Source organism: Paralichthys olivaceus, chromosome 7, assembly GCF_024713975.1.
Source record: "Paralichthys olivaceus isolate ysfri-2021 chromosome 7, ASM2471397v2, whole genome shotgun sequence".
Taxonomy (NCBI): Eukaryota; Metazoa; Chordata; class Actinopteri; order Pleuronectiformes; family Paralichthyidae; genus Paralichthys; species Paralichthys olivaceus.
The window spans coordinates 23,404,056-23,419,317 of NC_091099.1; the positions used below are offsets into that span (position 1 = coordinate 23,404,056).

At 39.5% G+C, this 15,262-nt stretch overlaps 1 protein-coding gene across 1 annotated transcript; it reads right to left on the minus strand.

Annotated features, from left to right (window-relative positions):
- Positions 1-98: 98 nt before the first annotated feature.
- LOC109624704 (acyl-coenzyme A thioesterase 5-like) lies at positions 99-11,567 on the minus strand. The gene is made up of 11 exons (XM_020079575.2): positions 11,414-11,567; positions 10,398-10,608; positions 10,198-10,297; positions 9,917-10,107; positions 8,539-8,708; positions 6,693-6,812; positions 5,998-6,080; positions 3,404-3,497; positions 2,290-2,370; positions 598-739; positions 99-513 (listed from the first exon to the last, which is right to left on the minus strand). Exons 2-11 carry the CDS (start codon positions 10,591-10,593, stop codon positions 377-379), a joined length of 1,314 nt encoding a protein of 437 aa, XP_019935134.1. The 5' UTR covers positions 10,594-10,608; positions 11,414-11,567; the 3' UTR covers positions 99-376.
- Between the last annotated feature and the right edge of the window lie 3,695 nt (positions 11,568-15,262).

A 15,262-nucleotide genomic window follows, 5' to 3' on the forward strand; every position in this document is an offset into this window, starting at 1 on the left:
TAAGAATAATAAAACAAAGTTTTATTGGGGAGATGAGGGTTCTGACAGGCGAAGAAAAAAGGGTAAATTCAGGTTTACAGGAATAAGTATGAGGCTGATGCGACTTGCAGTGGTTATTTTATTATTTAATTATTGTAATGACAGTATGACAGTCAGATAAAATTAAAAAGAGGATGCTTGGTGAGTGTGTTTTCTACAAGTTACTCATCTATTGTACTGATGGTTAAGTCAAGAAGGTTTCATGCCAATCTGAGCCATAAAAGTGCATCTGTTATGAGGCATATAAAACTATAACTAAAGGGATTTATACATCCATAAGCTACGACTCAAATTCCCCTTACTTAGCAACTGAATTTCCTTGAAGTAATTACCTAGATCACAGGTGGGAAGAAGGGGGTAGAACAGGGTTTCTGCCAGCATAAAGATTCTCCCTCAGAAAGAGCAGCATCTTCCTCCAGGCATCTTCCTGAGCATAAGAGTGTGCAACCTTCTCTCCACCCCACAAAGCAATGACTGCGAAGACAAAAGTCACCAGATGTAAAACACCAGATGATTTCTTTCACTGTCCACAGTTTCTATGTCTGACAGTGTACCTACACTTTTCACCAGATGAGGCTGATATGAAGTTGCTGGCTCTGGCATGCGCAGTGTATGGAGGTTCAATAAGATGACCAGTGTTTGGGTATGACAGGACAGTCAACAGGTGGCTGTTCCCTGCTCGCTCCATCATCTCCTTTATCTGGAAGTACACATTTCATATTTGTCAGATGGTTTCAGGATGCATTTTATTTTATTTCTCAATGTACCATTCTTGAATGTAATTGGTAAATTAGTGGTTTCTTTTTTTTTTAAGTTTTGCGACATTGCTTTGTCTGTGTACACCTCCCCTAAGAACCCTTACCAGCTGCAGAGGAAAAAAGAGCCAAATCAAATTAAATTTAGCAAAAATAACACAGAGAGAATAACAATACTTGAGTATCACATAGATGGGCCTCTGTTATGATCAGTTCAAATTTAAATTTTAACATTTTGATAAATGATAGTACTGCTGTCATGGGTAGGCAGGTACTTATGACAACAAGGTTACAAGAACACTTAGATGGGACAATAAAAGTACCAACAGCAATGATGGTGATTCTAATATATACAAAACAAAACAATAGATGAAAATTAAAACTAGAATTAGAGAACCATGGTTGTATGCCTCCACCAACCAGTGCAATTTCTGTCTACATAAATGTGTTTCCCACATTTTACCACTGAAATCAAATCAGTTAACTTTGAGTCCATGTGAGATGGGTAAAAAGTTGAGGGACTGTCCTCAAGGTGGTCTTGATCATCATATTCAAGAGGCCAAAAACAAGTTTTGCTAGGCCACTCCAAACTTGCCCTACGACTACCAAAAGCTAATCAGTTAATCTGTGAAAACGTGAGCCAAATTTGAAAGAACTGCCTTTAGTTGTTCCTGAGACATTACATTCACAAGGCAAAACATTTGTTTTGAGAGGTCACGGGATGGATGTACGTATGCATGTACAGACAGAGGGACAAAACTGGTTGATGCCCGCGCTGAGTATAAAAAAACAAAAACTAAACAGAAAAAGGCAATAAAGCATTATTAAAGGATTTGACAGATGGTGACATATCCAATACATGATTGTCCACAATGACTGCATGTGTCACTTGTGCCTGGAAATATCTTTGCTAAACTAGCATTTGTAAAACAATGTCTCATACGTGCGTTTCTACCTGCTTTTTCCCCTGTTAAAAGGTTTTTTTTTGGTAGTTTCTCCTTACTCTTGTTGAGGGCTAAGGGCAGAGGATGTCACACCTTGTTAAAGCCCTATGATACAAATTGTGATTTGTGAATATGGGCTATACAAATAAAATGTGATTGATTGATTTGATTAATAAATGTGATTTAAGATCTCACATTGTATAAGGCTGTGCTTGGCACATATGTAGGAGGTATTAACTAGTCCCAGCACAGTCCCCCTATTCTTGTCTGACAGTTCCAACCGCACAACTTCTCCCAGGCCACTTTGAGACTGTTGAGAGCTTCGAGCTTTATAGAATCTAGTTTGTTGTGAATAGTTGAGACAAGGCTCTAAAAACTGGGATTTCGATTAAGAATGGTGTTAATCTGAGATTGCGTAAACAGGTTTGCTAATTCTGGGAAATTGATTTTGAATGAAATGGCTCATCTGGAAGTAGCGAAATAGGTTGGATTTAGGTCAATTAAATGTGTCCAACATAGTATGACAATGACAAAAAAGTCCCTTCACTCACATCCATCGCAGACTCATGGGCTGGCCAATTCTGATCATCCTCACCTACAACCAACAACAGAGGACACTGGAGTTGTCCCACCTGGTCAGAGACAAACAGTAGCAGCTATAACATTTGACATTTCTTCACTTGTTGCTGCTTCACATCACCTGGTGAATCACTGAACTATACTTTTGAGATTCTACTTTCTTAAATAACCATTAACTCAGTTGAGATGACAAGTGTCAAGAACAAGATTCCTGAGAATATATGTTGGCGAGAACAAATTTGACTGTTTCAACAGAAAAATAAATGAATCTATTGTCAGATCAAACTGTCTCGTCACTCTTAATATAGTTTGGATGAGCACTTTATGATTTACAAAAAGCAAATTAATGGGTTCTATATAAAACATATAAAACATCTTCAGGTCTTCTTCCTCCAAGATTTCTCACTTGCGAACACATGTGAACACATACACACATCTTGATATTATTATCATTATCTTGGGTTTTATCACACAAATGTTATTGTTAGTTGCTAGTCATGTAATTTTCTCCATGTCAATGTTTTATTTTCAAAATTTTTGAAATCTAACCATTAATATGATAGAGGATTCTGTCTCTTCCCCCCTTTATCTTGCAATCTTCTATGTAAATCTATCCAAAAGTACTTTGCTTCTTCAGAGTATAGTAATGGGGCGTCATGAGTGAAGGCACATAATGCAAACTTGTGAACTAAAACTATATGGCCCAATCCCATTTCACCCCTACTCCCTACCCCTACAATATATGAAAATACACGATAATCATGAAAAGCATCGCTATCATGCTAACGATAGCGCCCCTTTTTTTTAAGGTTTTAGTGAAAAAAATGACAGTAAAATACATTGAAACAATATTAAACTAAGATATAACAATCATTACCATCATTTTAAAATCCCTATTAATGGAGAAATTGGCCCTACCCCTCAGTCCCAAAAGGTATTGGGGCAGCCTACCCCTACATGTCAAATCGTAAAACAAAGGTAAAAGGATTAGGGTTAGGGTCAAGGGGTGAAATGGGATTGGGCTTACAACCGACAGAACAACACCTCAATGTAAGGGAATCAGACAGAGACACTGGTGGTACTCACGTCTACTTTGAATGAGGAGTCAGCGGGAATGGGCAGCAGCAGGTCCCGCATGATCGCGTGGTTCTCCTCAGTGACACGAATTTTCTGAGCGTTTCTAAATGGACCCAAAAAAATTATAATTTTATTCGATGTTTTAAATGAAACAATTGAAAAATATTTATTTATAGGTGGGGATTATAACTGTACAGAGAAAAGCAGCAAAACTGATCACTCAGTTGTTGCAGCTTCAATTTTTATAAAACATAAAACCTGGCAGTGCTTCTAGACATTTTTATAAGGTTATGTTGAAGGCCAAAAACTTGGAAAACTATCAAAACAAGAAATCGGATTTTGAATAATTGCAACAGTGGATGATTTTTTATGGCTCACATTAGGTGCATTTAGTTGTTTTATTGATAAAATTTAGGTTTTATATTGAGGGAATGTGCTAAAGATTAGCGATGGTTTGAGCGCTCCGTTTCAGATTAAAAGGGGAATCAGACAGGACTGCTCCCTGCCTGGATTGTTGCACTGTTTTTCTTTTGAAGACTTATAGCCTTAATTTTATTGGCCAAATGATTTCGAGAGAGCTGTCATGAAACCTGAAGCTGACTAAAAGTCCAAATTGGAAAACAAACTCAAGGCCAATGACAGCAGGGGTGTATTGCAAGGCCTTATCAGATCCCGAATTATAAAACCACTGTCTCAGTAGTCAATGATGAACCCAAGCTGCTTGACAGCCTCAACCAATTCTATTGTTGCTTTGATAGCAACCAAAGCCAAATAAGACAGCTCCCTAACTCCCCCCTTTGTCATCGAGCAGTATACAGGGGGGAGCCTGCTGAGGAGACAGAACAGAAGCAACAGGCTCTGACCTTGTATCCTCTGCCACACTAAAATGTTGTGCAGATGAACTTGGTGCAGTCACTTAAAGGTTCAGTGTGTAGAATTTAGTGACATCTAGTGGTGAAGTTGCATGTTTCAGTTGAATACCCCTCACTTCACCCTCCCCTTCCAAACATGAAAGAGAACCTGTGGAAACCTTTAGGTTAAAAAGTCTAAAGGTGTTTAGTTTGTCCAGTTTGGACAACTGTAAAAAACATGGAGGCCTCAGTAGGAAGGACCTGCTCCTAATGTAAATATAAAGTACTTAAATAAAATGATAAAATATATTTTTTATATATTTTACTATAAAAATATACATTTTGATGATAACACAGTAGTGAAAACATATAATATTATTTTATATTCAATTTCTGCCAAAAGATCCCTTTAACCTAAATATTACACACTGAACCATTAAGGAATACAAAGTTCCTGCTTGTTTTAAGTCCACTGTCATAATCACTGTACCTAATAAATCCAACATCTGTTGCCTGAATGATTTCAGAGCTGTCACATCAACTTCTGCAATAATGAAAATCTTTGAGCGCCTAGTATGTAAAAAATCTATCCAGCATGGTCGTCTTAGACCTGCACCAATTTGAATACAGGGCAATTAGGTCTGCAGAGGATGCTGTGTCACTTTGTCTCCATTCCATCCTGTAGCACTTAGAAGCCGCTGCAACATACGCACAGGTTCTCTTTGTAGACTACAGCTCTGCTTTTAATACCGTTCTATCCTACAAAATGTTTGGATAAGTTAAGGTAAGGTGTCAATCATCTTTATGTCATTGGACCGTAGACTTCCTACAGCATACAATACAGGCAGTCAAAATTAACAGACTATCTAAAATCGGGTTCCTAAACACTGGTGCCCCTCAGGGTTGCGTTCAATTCTACCTCTCCTGTATTCACTGTACACAAACGACTGCACTTCACATTGTGACTCTGTTAAAATCTTTAAATTTGCTGACGACACAACAGCTGTAAGTCAAGATGTCAGGGTGCACTCAGTTTGGCTTGTTGCAAAGTCAACTGAGACAAAAGTAAAGCTCTCAGTGTTGGAGGGATACTGGATGCTGGATACTGCTTGGTTTGCCTGGGGTGTTGATTTAGAAGACAGGGAGCTAAAATATTAAGTTTTAGGTGATCAAGCCTTTGTTCTTAAACACTGGTAGAATGGGTGTATATTTATAATGATAATAATTTATAATAGTGATCATTTGGTTTACATATCCGGGAGTTTTTTTTTCTCCACAGTCTTAAGTGTTTTCTCATTGTGGGAACTAGTTGGTTTCTCTGTAATATTCTAAGATCTCAGCCTTACTTACAAGTGCCTTGAGATATTGTGATTTACTGGGAATAACATTGGATTGAATTGTATTGAATAGAAAAGGGAACAATTGGAGGAATTCTTCAGTAATCCAGAAATCTGTTTTCTTTTCACTATCAGTAAAAGCAATGGCCGGTTGTGTGGCTGGCCTGGTAACTTCCCAAACTTGTGTTTCCTTGGCTGGGCTCACCAACCTTTTTTAATTCTTGATCTCTTTTTGAGCATGGTAAATATTTGGTGAGAAAATAAAAACTAATTGCGGAAGATGACTCTTCTAAGGCCTTGGCATACTTCCTAATATAATGCTAGTCTCCTGTTGGACCATTGTTTGTTTGGGGAGGCTGAAATTGTTAAGTTTTTGAACAATAACCTTCAAGTCACAGACAACAGATCAACTTACTCCTGAAAGAAAGACATCATTTGCTCCAAAGATCCATCAACTGGCTGCACGTGACTCCCACTAATACACACTGCACAGCTGAGCTGGGAGACACACAGACACATTTCATATTATTTATATATGTCTATATATGCGTGTGTAAATATTAGTAAAACCTTGACAGATGTCTTTGGAGAAGTCCCAATAAGTGACACTGAAGAGCCTCATCTTGCCATGGTAAAGAAAGTGAAAAATAAATTTCTGAGTTCGCCCAATTATCCAGATCTACTCCAATATTTAATGTTATAGGTTACACTCATATCCACATGTTAACAATCACTAGCTATAAATGTCCAGCATGGCTTAATTAAAATCCCACTGACTTTTGTATCTACACTATTACGCTAATACCGAAAAAAAACTGTCTTTTCCCATTATCCCAAGGCTGGTTAAACATGTTAAGAGTGTTATAATGAGGCAATTAACCATGACAGTTTCAAATGACCCAAAAGTATTTTTACATCAGAGTCTTACTTATCTTACCTCAGTTTCACAGTTATAGGATTTTATCCCATTTCTCATAATAAGTTTAAAGATCTCTCAGTGAGTAGAACTCTTTGCCATCGGCACAACACTTGCCCAGTCATTGTACTTTGGTGCACACAGTTACTGTCAAAGATAAAATCTACATCTGTGGGGAACAATGCTTGTCTTACCTTAAAAACGTCAGAATAAACAGCCATTTTGAAGGTGATTGCACAACCTAAGGAAAGTCCCACCATGGCGATCCTACTGCCAAGGACCTGAGGATGCTGCTGCAGGATACTGTAGGCTGTCTGCAGCAATAAAACAGTGTTGTAATTTGCATGGCTTCTTATGACTCATATCAGATATTCATATCACAGAACACACAACAAATCAAAAATTCCATCAACTGCTGATGAGGCTTTTAACATAGTTATCAGTTGTGACTTCATAACGCCACTGACCGTAAGAAATCATTTTTCAGATTTTAAGGATGAAAATAAAAGCAATATAGGCTCGAGCACCATGCTACATCTTTACCTCAGTGCCATCATGATGAAAGGAATAGTGGGGGCCCTAACTTAACAGGGCCCCGATATGGGAGGAAACTAGGATTTAAAAATTGAAGCTCATTCTATGGTAAGAAAACAACAATTCATACAATTTAGATGAAACACACAAGTGAAAACGTCAATAGGTTTTTTTTATATTCAATTTCTGTCTGTAGCTTCCTTTCACCTAAATCTTATACACTGGACCTTTAAGCAAACATTCAAATGGATAGTAAATTAGCATGCTGTTGAGTGTGATCTTATTGTTCAATAGCCAACATTGTCTGAATGCTGTTAAAGGGGACCTATTATGCTTTTTCAGTCTTTCTCTGTCCTCTAATGGGTTGTGTTTTTTGTAAATGGATACGGTGTGCATGGTTCACGGCTGTGAAAGTCTTTGCTGCTGCAGCAATGAATGGTTCAAAGAAACTAAAGCGTTTTCTGAACATTAGAGCCTGTAAACCTTTTTAAGTAGTCTCCCAAATTAAAATTATGAACCCAAAAAATGAGCATAATAGGTCTCCTGTAATGTTTGCCTTCACTGCTGTTGCACCAAATGAAAATGCTATTCAGCACAAGACAGATGCCGCTTGTGCCTTCATCCAACTTCCATTCATCTATTCTTCCATCCATTGTCTTCCACTTATCTGGGCTCAGGTCATGCAGGTAATAGGCCAAGTAGGGTATCCCAGATGTCCCTCTCCCTAGCTATGCTTTGTAGCTCTCCGTGAGGGATCATGTGAAATTCCACGTGTGCCTGAGCTCCTCACCCTTCACTCTCCTCAGTCGCCAAAGTGCTTGTTGCCAAAATGTTTTGCCATGGACTTCGGGATGCACTTTGTAACCTTGTTAAGATAAGTGTCATAACAAATAAAGTTATTATTATCATATATCTAAGGCTGAGCCCAGCCGCCAGAGTAAACTAATTTGAGCCCCTGCTATTTGTGACCTTGTTCTTTTAGTCAATTCAGAGCTCATGACCAAAGGTGAGTTTAGGACATGATTGAGTGGTAAATTAAAAGCTTTGCCTTGTAGCTGAGCTACTTTTTTAACAAAATGATCTAGTGCAATGCCAGCATCACTGGTGAGGCTGCGCTGACCTGCTGGACTGTGAGTAGTCAACTCTTTAGCAAGGCCTCACAACCCCATACTCCCTAATCTCAGGGTGATCCACATCCACACATGAAGCCTTGGCAACAGGGAGCTTCTTAACTAACTTGTTGCCAGGATATGGGCAGGACTTCCCAAGTTTTCAGACTCTGCCTCATCCAAAAAGGAAGTGTGGGTTTCAGGAGCTCCACAAAGTCCAGGTTCTTGGGTACCACCACCACTTGGTGGTGATTTGATAAAAGCTGCCCTCCTGTATCTGATGATACAACCAAAATTCGACACTGCCGTGTTTCACATACAGAGACAGACAGAGAGAATGAGAGACATTTTGGCAATTAGTGGGTAAATGTTATATTTGGATACTCATCAGGTTTACCTCAAAGTACTTGTTGTCCACTAACTTTCCAGTTTCAATGGTGATTTTATTTGTGAGGTAGTCAAGAGCAAGGGAGGCAAAGCCATGGGAGGCCAACAGCGCTGAGCGGTACTCTACCAACTTCCCTCCACCCCCCCACAGGTCCAAGACACCAGGGAAAGGTCCAGGTCCTTCAGATGATTCAAAACATCCAAAAGGGTCAATTTACATGACATGACATGACTTTAAACATTTCTAAGGTTCTTGCTTCTTTGGATTATATTTGATGCATGTATTGTGAGGGCTTTTGATTTGATAAGAGTAATAGTACCAGTAAGCTAGAATTTCATTGTACACCCTATTCAATGACAATAAAGGCATTCTTATCTTATCTTCTTAAAAGTCACAACTTGTTGAAGTTGAACTTTGATGCTAGTCCACGCCCACAGGTACAACGGTTTCTCTGTTGTGTGTTGGTGGGTCTACAAGACCATCCGGGGGTGCAAAATGCTAGGGGAATTTTACTGTGTCCTTCTGGAGCTATGTTTGGATGACTGCAATTTCCAGCGCCACCTGAAGCTGACTAGTGGTTGGCTTGATTATTCTATTTGAATCTTCGCATTACTGTTGTATATAATCACATCAAAAAACTTGGGCCATGTATGCTGTAAACACAGCATAACATGTGACTGATGCCAAATTGCAAGAAAAAAACAAAAATTAATGTAGTAGAAAAGCAGTGTCATACACAGGAAGACACCAACAAAGATGTCAAGAGAGTTTTGATTATAGGGGCCCTTGTACGCGCCGTAGATTTATGTTTTTGTAAACACGTCTGAGCAGAGAATCTCCTGCTGTGTTGTCCATGTGTGAAAGGCAAACTCCAGAGAAAGTCTTGACCTCAGTGAGCGGACAACCTCCGGAGTTCATGTCTGAAAACAGTGAAGGTCTGTTCTTTGTTGCACTGAGGTCTTTCATAACAACATTCTGATTAACCTGACAATAAACCTTAACTTGAACCTGTTGTGCAGGGTCATTGTCTGAACCATGCAGCTGGATAACAGCTGCATGGTTCATGGCTCAGTACTCTGTCTCTTCCTCTGGTCCTTCAATACAAGTACTTGTACCAGTGACAACACTAGGTAGAGGTAAACATCTCTTTGCTTGTGCTTTGCAAATATCTCACAGTCTGATATAGGCACCACCTAAATCTTAACCTAGACAAGACTGAACTCATATTGCTTAAAAAAGGGGGAAAATAAGACCTGTCTATTGTGATTGACAGCTCTGTGGTGGTGTCAAATCAGACAGTGTACAATTGAGTTGTGACCCTGGATGATGAACTGTCATTCTCCTCAATCATCACTGCAGCTGCCTGCTGACTCTGTTATTACTCCACCTGGGGGCAGGAAAAGCATCGCAGTGAGTCCACCCTCTGTGATTGGGATCCTGCGGACGCCAGGCGCCATGTACCATCGCTCCACCAATACAGAGGCCAGCGACACTTGATCCACAAACCCCTCAGTCTGGTGACCCTGGTACACTGAGATTGTGACCTCCATGGGAATCTGGATGTTCAACCTCCTCATCCTGAAAGATGATGGGAGAGTGGACTTTGATACCAATAACTGAATCAGTACTGATTGGCATTATCTAAGTAGTTCTGGCCTGGTTGCATACCTGAGCCCAGGTTTGCTGCCTGGAACTGGTATGAGGCTCCACAATAGACCCATTGGTTCAACCCCCGAATATGTCCCACCCAGACTGAGATCCTCTGAAACTGAAAAAAAAATGTTTATTCTTTATTTGCAATTCCAGCATTTTATTAAATGTTTCCTCAGACATTTTAATATAATTTGTCTATGTCTTGAAGCATGTACCGTTCACAGTCCCAGTGGCATCAGCAGTGTAGTGACCAAACGCCTCCCATTTGTGTCCATCTTCAGACTGGTGGAAGGCGTGGACAGTCAACTTGAAACCAGGTGGACCATTCTGGATGAGGACAATGAACTTCTCATCCATTAGTCCTCTGGACGGCTGGACCGACAGACTCAAGCAACATTGTGTCCTGTCCATCGTGAACTGAGCAGCCTGAAAAAAGTCAAAAGTCAGGTCAAGTCCAAATTTTATTATAACTCAGCAAAACACAAATGCAGGTCTTAAAAATCAATAAAACTATAAACATTAAAAGAATTGCAGCAATTTAAAAGATAAAGCCAACGTGGTATTTTCTAACTACATATAATTCTAGTGAGAAGAGATGGGTTTTCAGAGGTTTACGATCAGCTAGTTAATAAAATCAACAAAAGAAGACACGTCTCTCTGTCCCTGAACTTGTTCCTCCACTTCTAGGAAGTGTGCACAGCCTCCCTGCAGGTCTTCCTTGAACACCTCAGGTTTCCTCTGAAAGGAGCGGACAGCTGTCATCAGTTCACAAATTGAATTGTCCTTGCCCTGCAGCCTCAAATTCAGTTCATTCAGATGTGAAGTGATATCAACCAAAAAGGTATAATATATATAGAGTCTATATCATCTAAACGAGCAAATTAGAAAAAACCCACAACATCTGCTTGGAGATCAACCGATTGCATCTGGAGAACCCCCCGACACACACACACAGTTGTCGTGAAGGAAGAACTTAGTGATTGAGACTAAAACCGTTTTTTGAACCAGGCTGCACTTTCGTTCCGCATTGACCTCACAGCTCAGCCCGAGTTGTTGCCGCTTGGGTCAGACCAGCCGCCTCGACATTACTGGTAAATACACTGGAGCAGCGCAGAGGAGGCTCAGCAGAGGAGGCTCAGCAGAGGAAGCTCAGCAGAGGAAGCTCAGCCGCCTCACGCTGCGCTGCTCCACACTTCCCCGTCATTAGACTACAGTTGAGCGGAAGTCTTACCTGCGGAGAGGCTCAAGAGCTGAGAGGCTGTGGAGAGTCACTGGAACTTCAGCGATCCTCAGACTGCGGAGGACTCCAGGAAGGGTTAGGGTTAGGTAACACGCGAGACTACTTCCGGTTTTCAAAATAAGGTGTAATAATAATAACTTTATAATAGTTATTATTTGTGAGAGAGATGGGTGGAAAAGAGTTTCTATTGTATCAAAGCATTTACAACACAATTTGCAGCGTGAAGCTGCTTCAATTTGTACATTGAAGCAGCTTCACGCATGTAGTTTGCAGGGCTGTAAAAACATATTGCGCCATAATTTCTGGCAATAACTGATGGATCTGAGTCCAAGACAAACATGACTAGGTACAATGTTCACACAAGATTTCAAGCATTTTTACTGTATAACTCTAGAGAAATTCCAAATTAAATGTCTTCACAATTGTATGCTGAAATAGATCGTTTCATACTTGAGGTTCTGTAAAATCACATTGCTCCATAATTACGTCATCTTATATTTATAAAATCAATGACATTGATATTAGGGAGAAGATTTAATTTTTTATCATGCAAGAGGGTGTGGCATAATAAATGCAGAAGAAAAGCAGAAAAATCAAAACAGTAAAAAAAAAAAAAAACATCATCAAACCTTAAATAAAAATCTAAATAATCCAGAGACTGAGAAACACTAGGGGACCAAAACAGCTGGAACAAACAACTGATAAGGATCCAGACAAACAAGACAAAGGGAAGCACAGAGACTTCCTTACACAAGGGAGGCAGGGATGATTGAACACAGGTGAAACACATAAGAAACAAGTGCAGACGGTCACACAGGCAGGAAACAGGAGAAATAGAGTTAAAGACACACAAGGACTTCAAAATAAAACAGGAAACAGAACTCAGAATGAACCGCCAACACAAACCAAATCTAAACACAAGAAAAATCTCCAATATCAAAATGTGTCCAAGAAAAGGCCAAAAGTTTTAGCTTTAGTGTGGACATTGTCTTGTGGATTCTATAAAATTGAACTTTAATGTAAGCATTTAATTATACTGTATACTCGTATACAGCCAATTACTAATAGCTAATTGATGGCTCTCAAATACATTTGCCTTTCCGTCAAATTTACTACAAGATGTTTTGGTTGTACTTCTGTGGGCATATTGGCAGCTCTTTGCTGGGTAAGTCTGTCTGTCCAAGGTCACCTGACAGGAGATTAAACATGCCTTTTTAATTTGGTTACTGTAAGAGCTATTAAAAGTAGCATGGAAGAAGCACAGCCATATAAGAGCACTAACACAGGAGTAGGCCACACCATAGAGCAGCCTGAGGTAAGACAGTTTTTCATCAATAAGGAATGAAGGTTGGGCTAAAATGCACATTAGGATCACCATCCGCCTCAAGTTGTTCCGTCCAAGGGACATTTTCACATCATTCTAGCAAGATTTTTGCAATAAATATGCATGTGAATACAGTCATAACAACAACAACACTCATTTTATCTTTTGTTTAAATGTAGAGCAAGAATACAGCTGAAATCCACAGAATGAATACATACCGCAAAGTCTGCACCTCAATGGATATGTCTTCGAAGTAAATATGTCCCTCTTGACAGTAACTCTGGACATTTTTTAAATGTTTCTCAACATTCTTTCCACTGTGGGAACTGGAGAAAACAGTGGCAGCACTGATTACGACTTCATTAAGTTCTTAGAGTGTTGTGGCCTGTGTGATTAGCACAAACACATGCATGGCTTGGTGACAATGTTTGGAGGCACTGCAAAGCAAAGTGTGTAAAGTGAGTCTTACAAAGATTTTCGACGTTAAGACATCATAAATTATTGGAATATTTATGGGCAGCAATCGCTCACTGTTTTCAACATAGGTCCTATGCATTGAGAAATTTAGCCAATTAATGTAGGCCATTATTTTGGAAAATCTCAAATTTAATATTGTGAAAATACTTGACTTTCAGTCTTATTTAAGCCAGAGTTATGTGAGCTCAATATATAATCAACACAAGTTATTATTTAAAATTAATGAATTAAATAAACAATGAATGAGGTAATTTCTCTCTTTATAGGGACTTTTAATGTATAAGTGACACAGGTAGAATATTTCCATACTTCTATGATAAAAAACTTTATCAACACCTTAATTTGAAGTCCAGATGTCGTTATATGTGTCATTTCACATTGACTTTTCCAAACCTGATGCAGTTTTATAAATTGTGTTGTAAATGCCTTGATACAATAGAAACTTCAAGTTACATAAAGTACAGAGTTGAAAGTTATTCATATTTTCTAAACACAGAGAACAATAATAAAAAAGAAAAGATGATATTCATTTTAGTGGAAGCATCATTCAGGACTGACAGACACCCATATATATTACATTGACGGGGACTGTTGAAATATGCACCACCTTGACATAACAAACGACAAATATCAGGGGAATTAATTGAAACATTGACTAAAGACAATGTTGTGCTGCATTAGACTTTAACTAAAACACACAGTAGAAGCACAACATAAAAAGATCATTATATAAAACACACTTTTAACACAGCAAAACCTCAGTAAAAGACATGCAGGCTTGTACATGAAGGCAGACTGGTGATCAGTGACAGAGGACAGTCAACACAGACACACAGAAGACAGTAAGATGTAGTTGAGTTTTAGTTTTAGTGCTGACAGAACATAAAGCAAATGAACTTATGTTACTTTCAATGACCTCTAAATAAACTGTATGTGACCAGTTGTCTATATGTGCTTGTTCTTGTGTCGACAAATTGTCTAAGCGGAGAAGTCATGTCTCTTTAGAGCCAGGGCTTTTCATATTACTGTACAAAAGAGAGTACCGTGCTAGGTGGCAGCCTGTTACAGCAGCACCTGTTGGTTTTTTCTTGAATTGTGTCTTTTTGCCACTTTATTCTTTTAATCTCTCTCAGTAATTGTCCTGGGGACTTAGTGGAAATGGCTACATGTTGGTTTGTAACTTTCTTCCTCGTTCTTCCTCACTAATTTCCAAACTCTTTGATACGACGAGCTATGCAGAGAGGAGGAGAGCATTGTTTACTGGCACAACCAACTGTTTGTACAATACACCTGTCAGACGAGCACCTTAGAGAAAGTGTATTTAGTTAATATCTGTCTAAATACATATACTTCCTCCTGTGGGGCGCCGGCCAAATGAGACTGAGTGTAAGTCATTAAACTTTTGGCAACCACGAGACCTGAGGCTGCTTTTTAATTAGCTGTTTCAGAATTTCCTCACCATGCAGCTCTCTGCACCCCAGACACTCCCATTACATTATTGCTGCAGGCTTAGCATTGCTCAGCAGTTCAATAAAGGCTTATTGGTTTATTGTGTGTTGTGTTTGTGGAGGTAGCTGGTAGAGCACCTTCACCCGGACCAGAGGACCAATTAGCGCAGGTGAGAGCTGTTAGCTGATTGATCCTCTGGTCCAAAAGGCACCGGCTGAGCTGCCTTAAGGCGACACTCCCAGTCACGGAGAGACACACGGAGAACTGACTCACGTGGAGAGACACTGAGACTGATAGACTGAGTTGCAAAGCTAGTTGTTTATGTTGAGTTTTCATTTATGTTTTACCGGTTGTTTAATAAAGTGATGCTGCAAAGGAACCCTTTCGTCTCTAGCTGTGTGTAGGAGAGTCCTGTGGCATGGTCATTTGCCACAGTGTTGTTTTAGTTAAGTCTGGCTTTGGTTTGTTTGTTCCCCCCAACACTAAACCCCCCCAATAAATTGTATAACAGGCTGCCACTGGTCTGAACACAAGTTGACAACTCTGTGGTGGTGTCAAATCACACAATGAAGGTGTGACCCTGGATGATG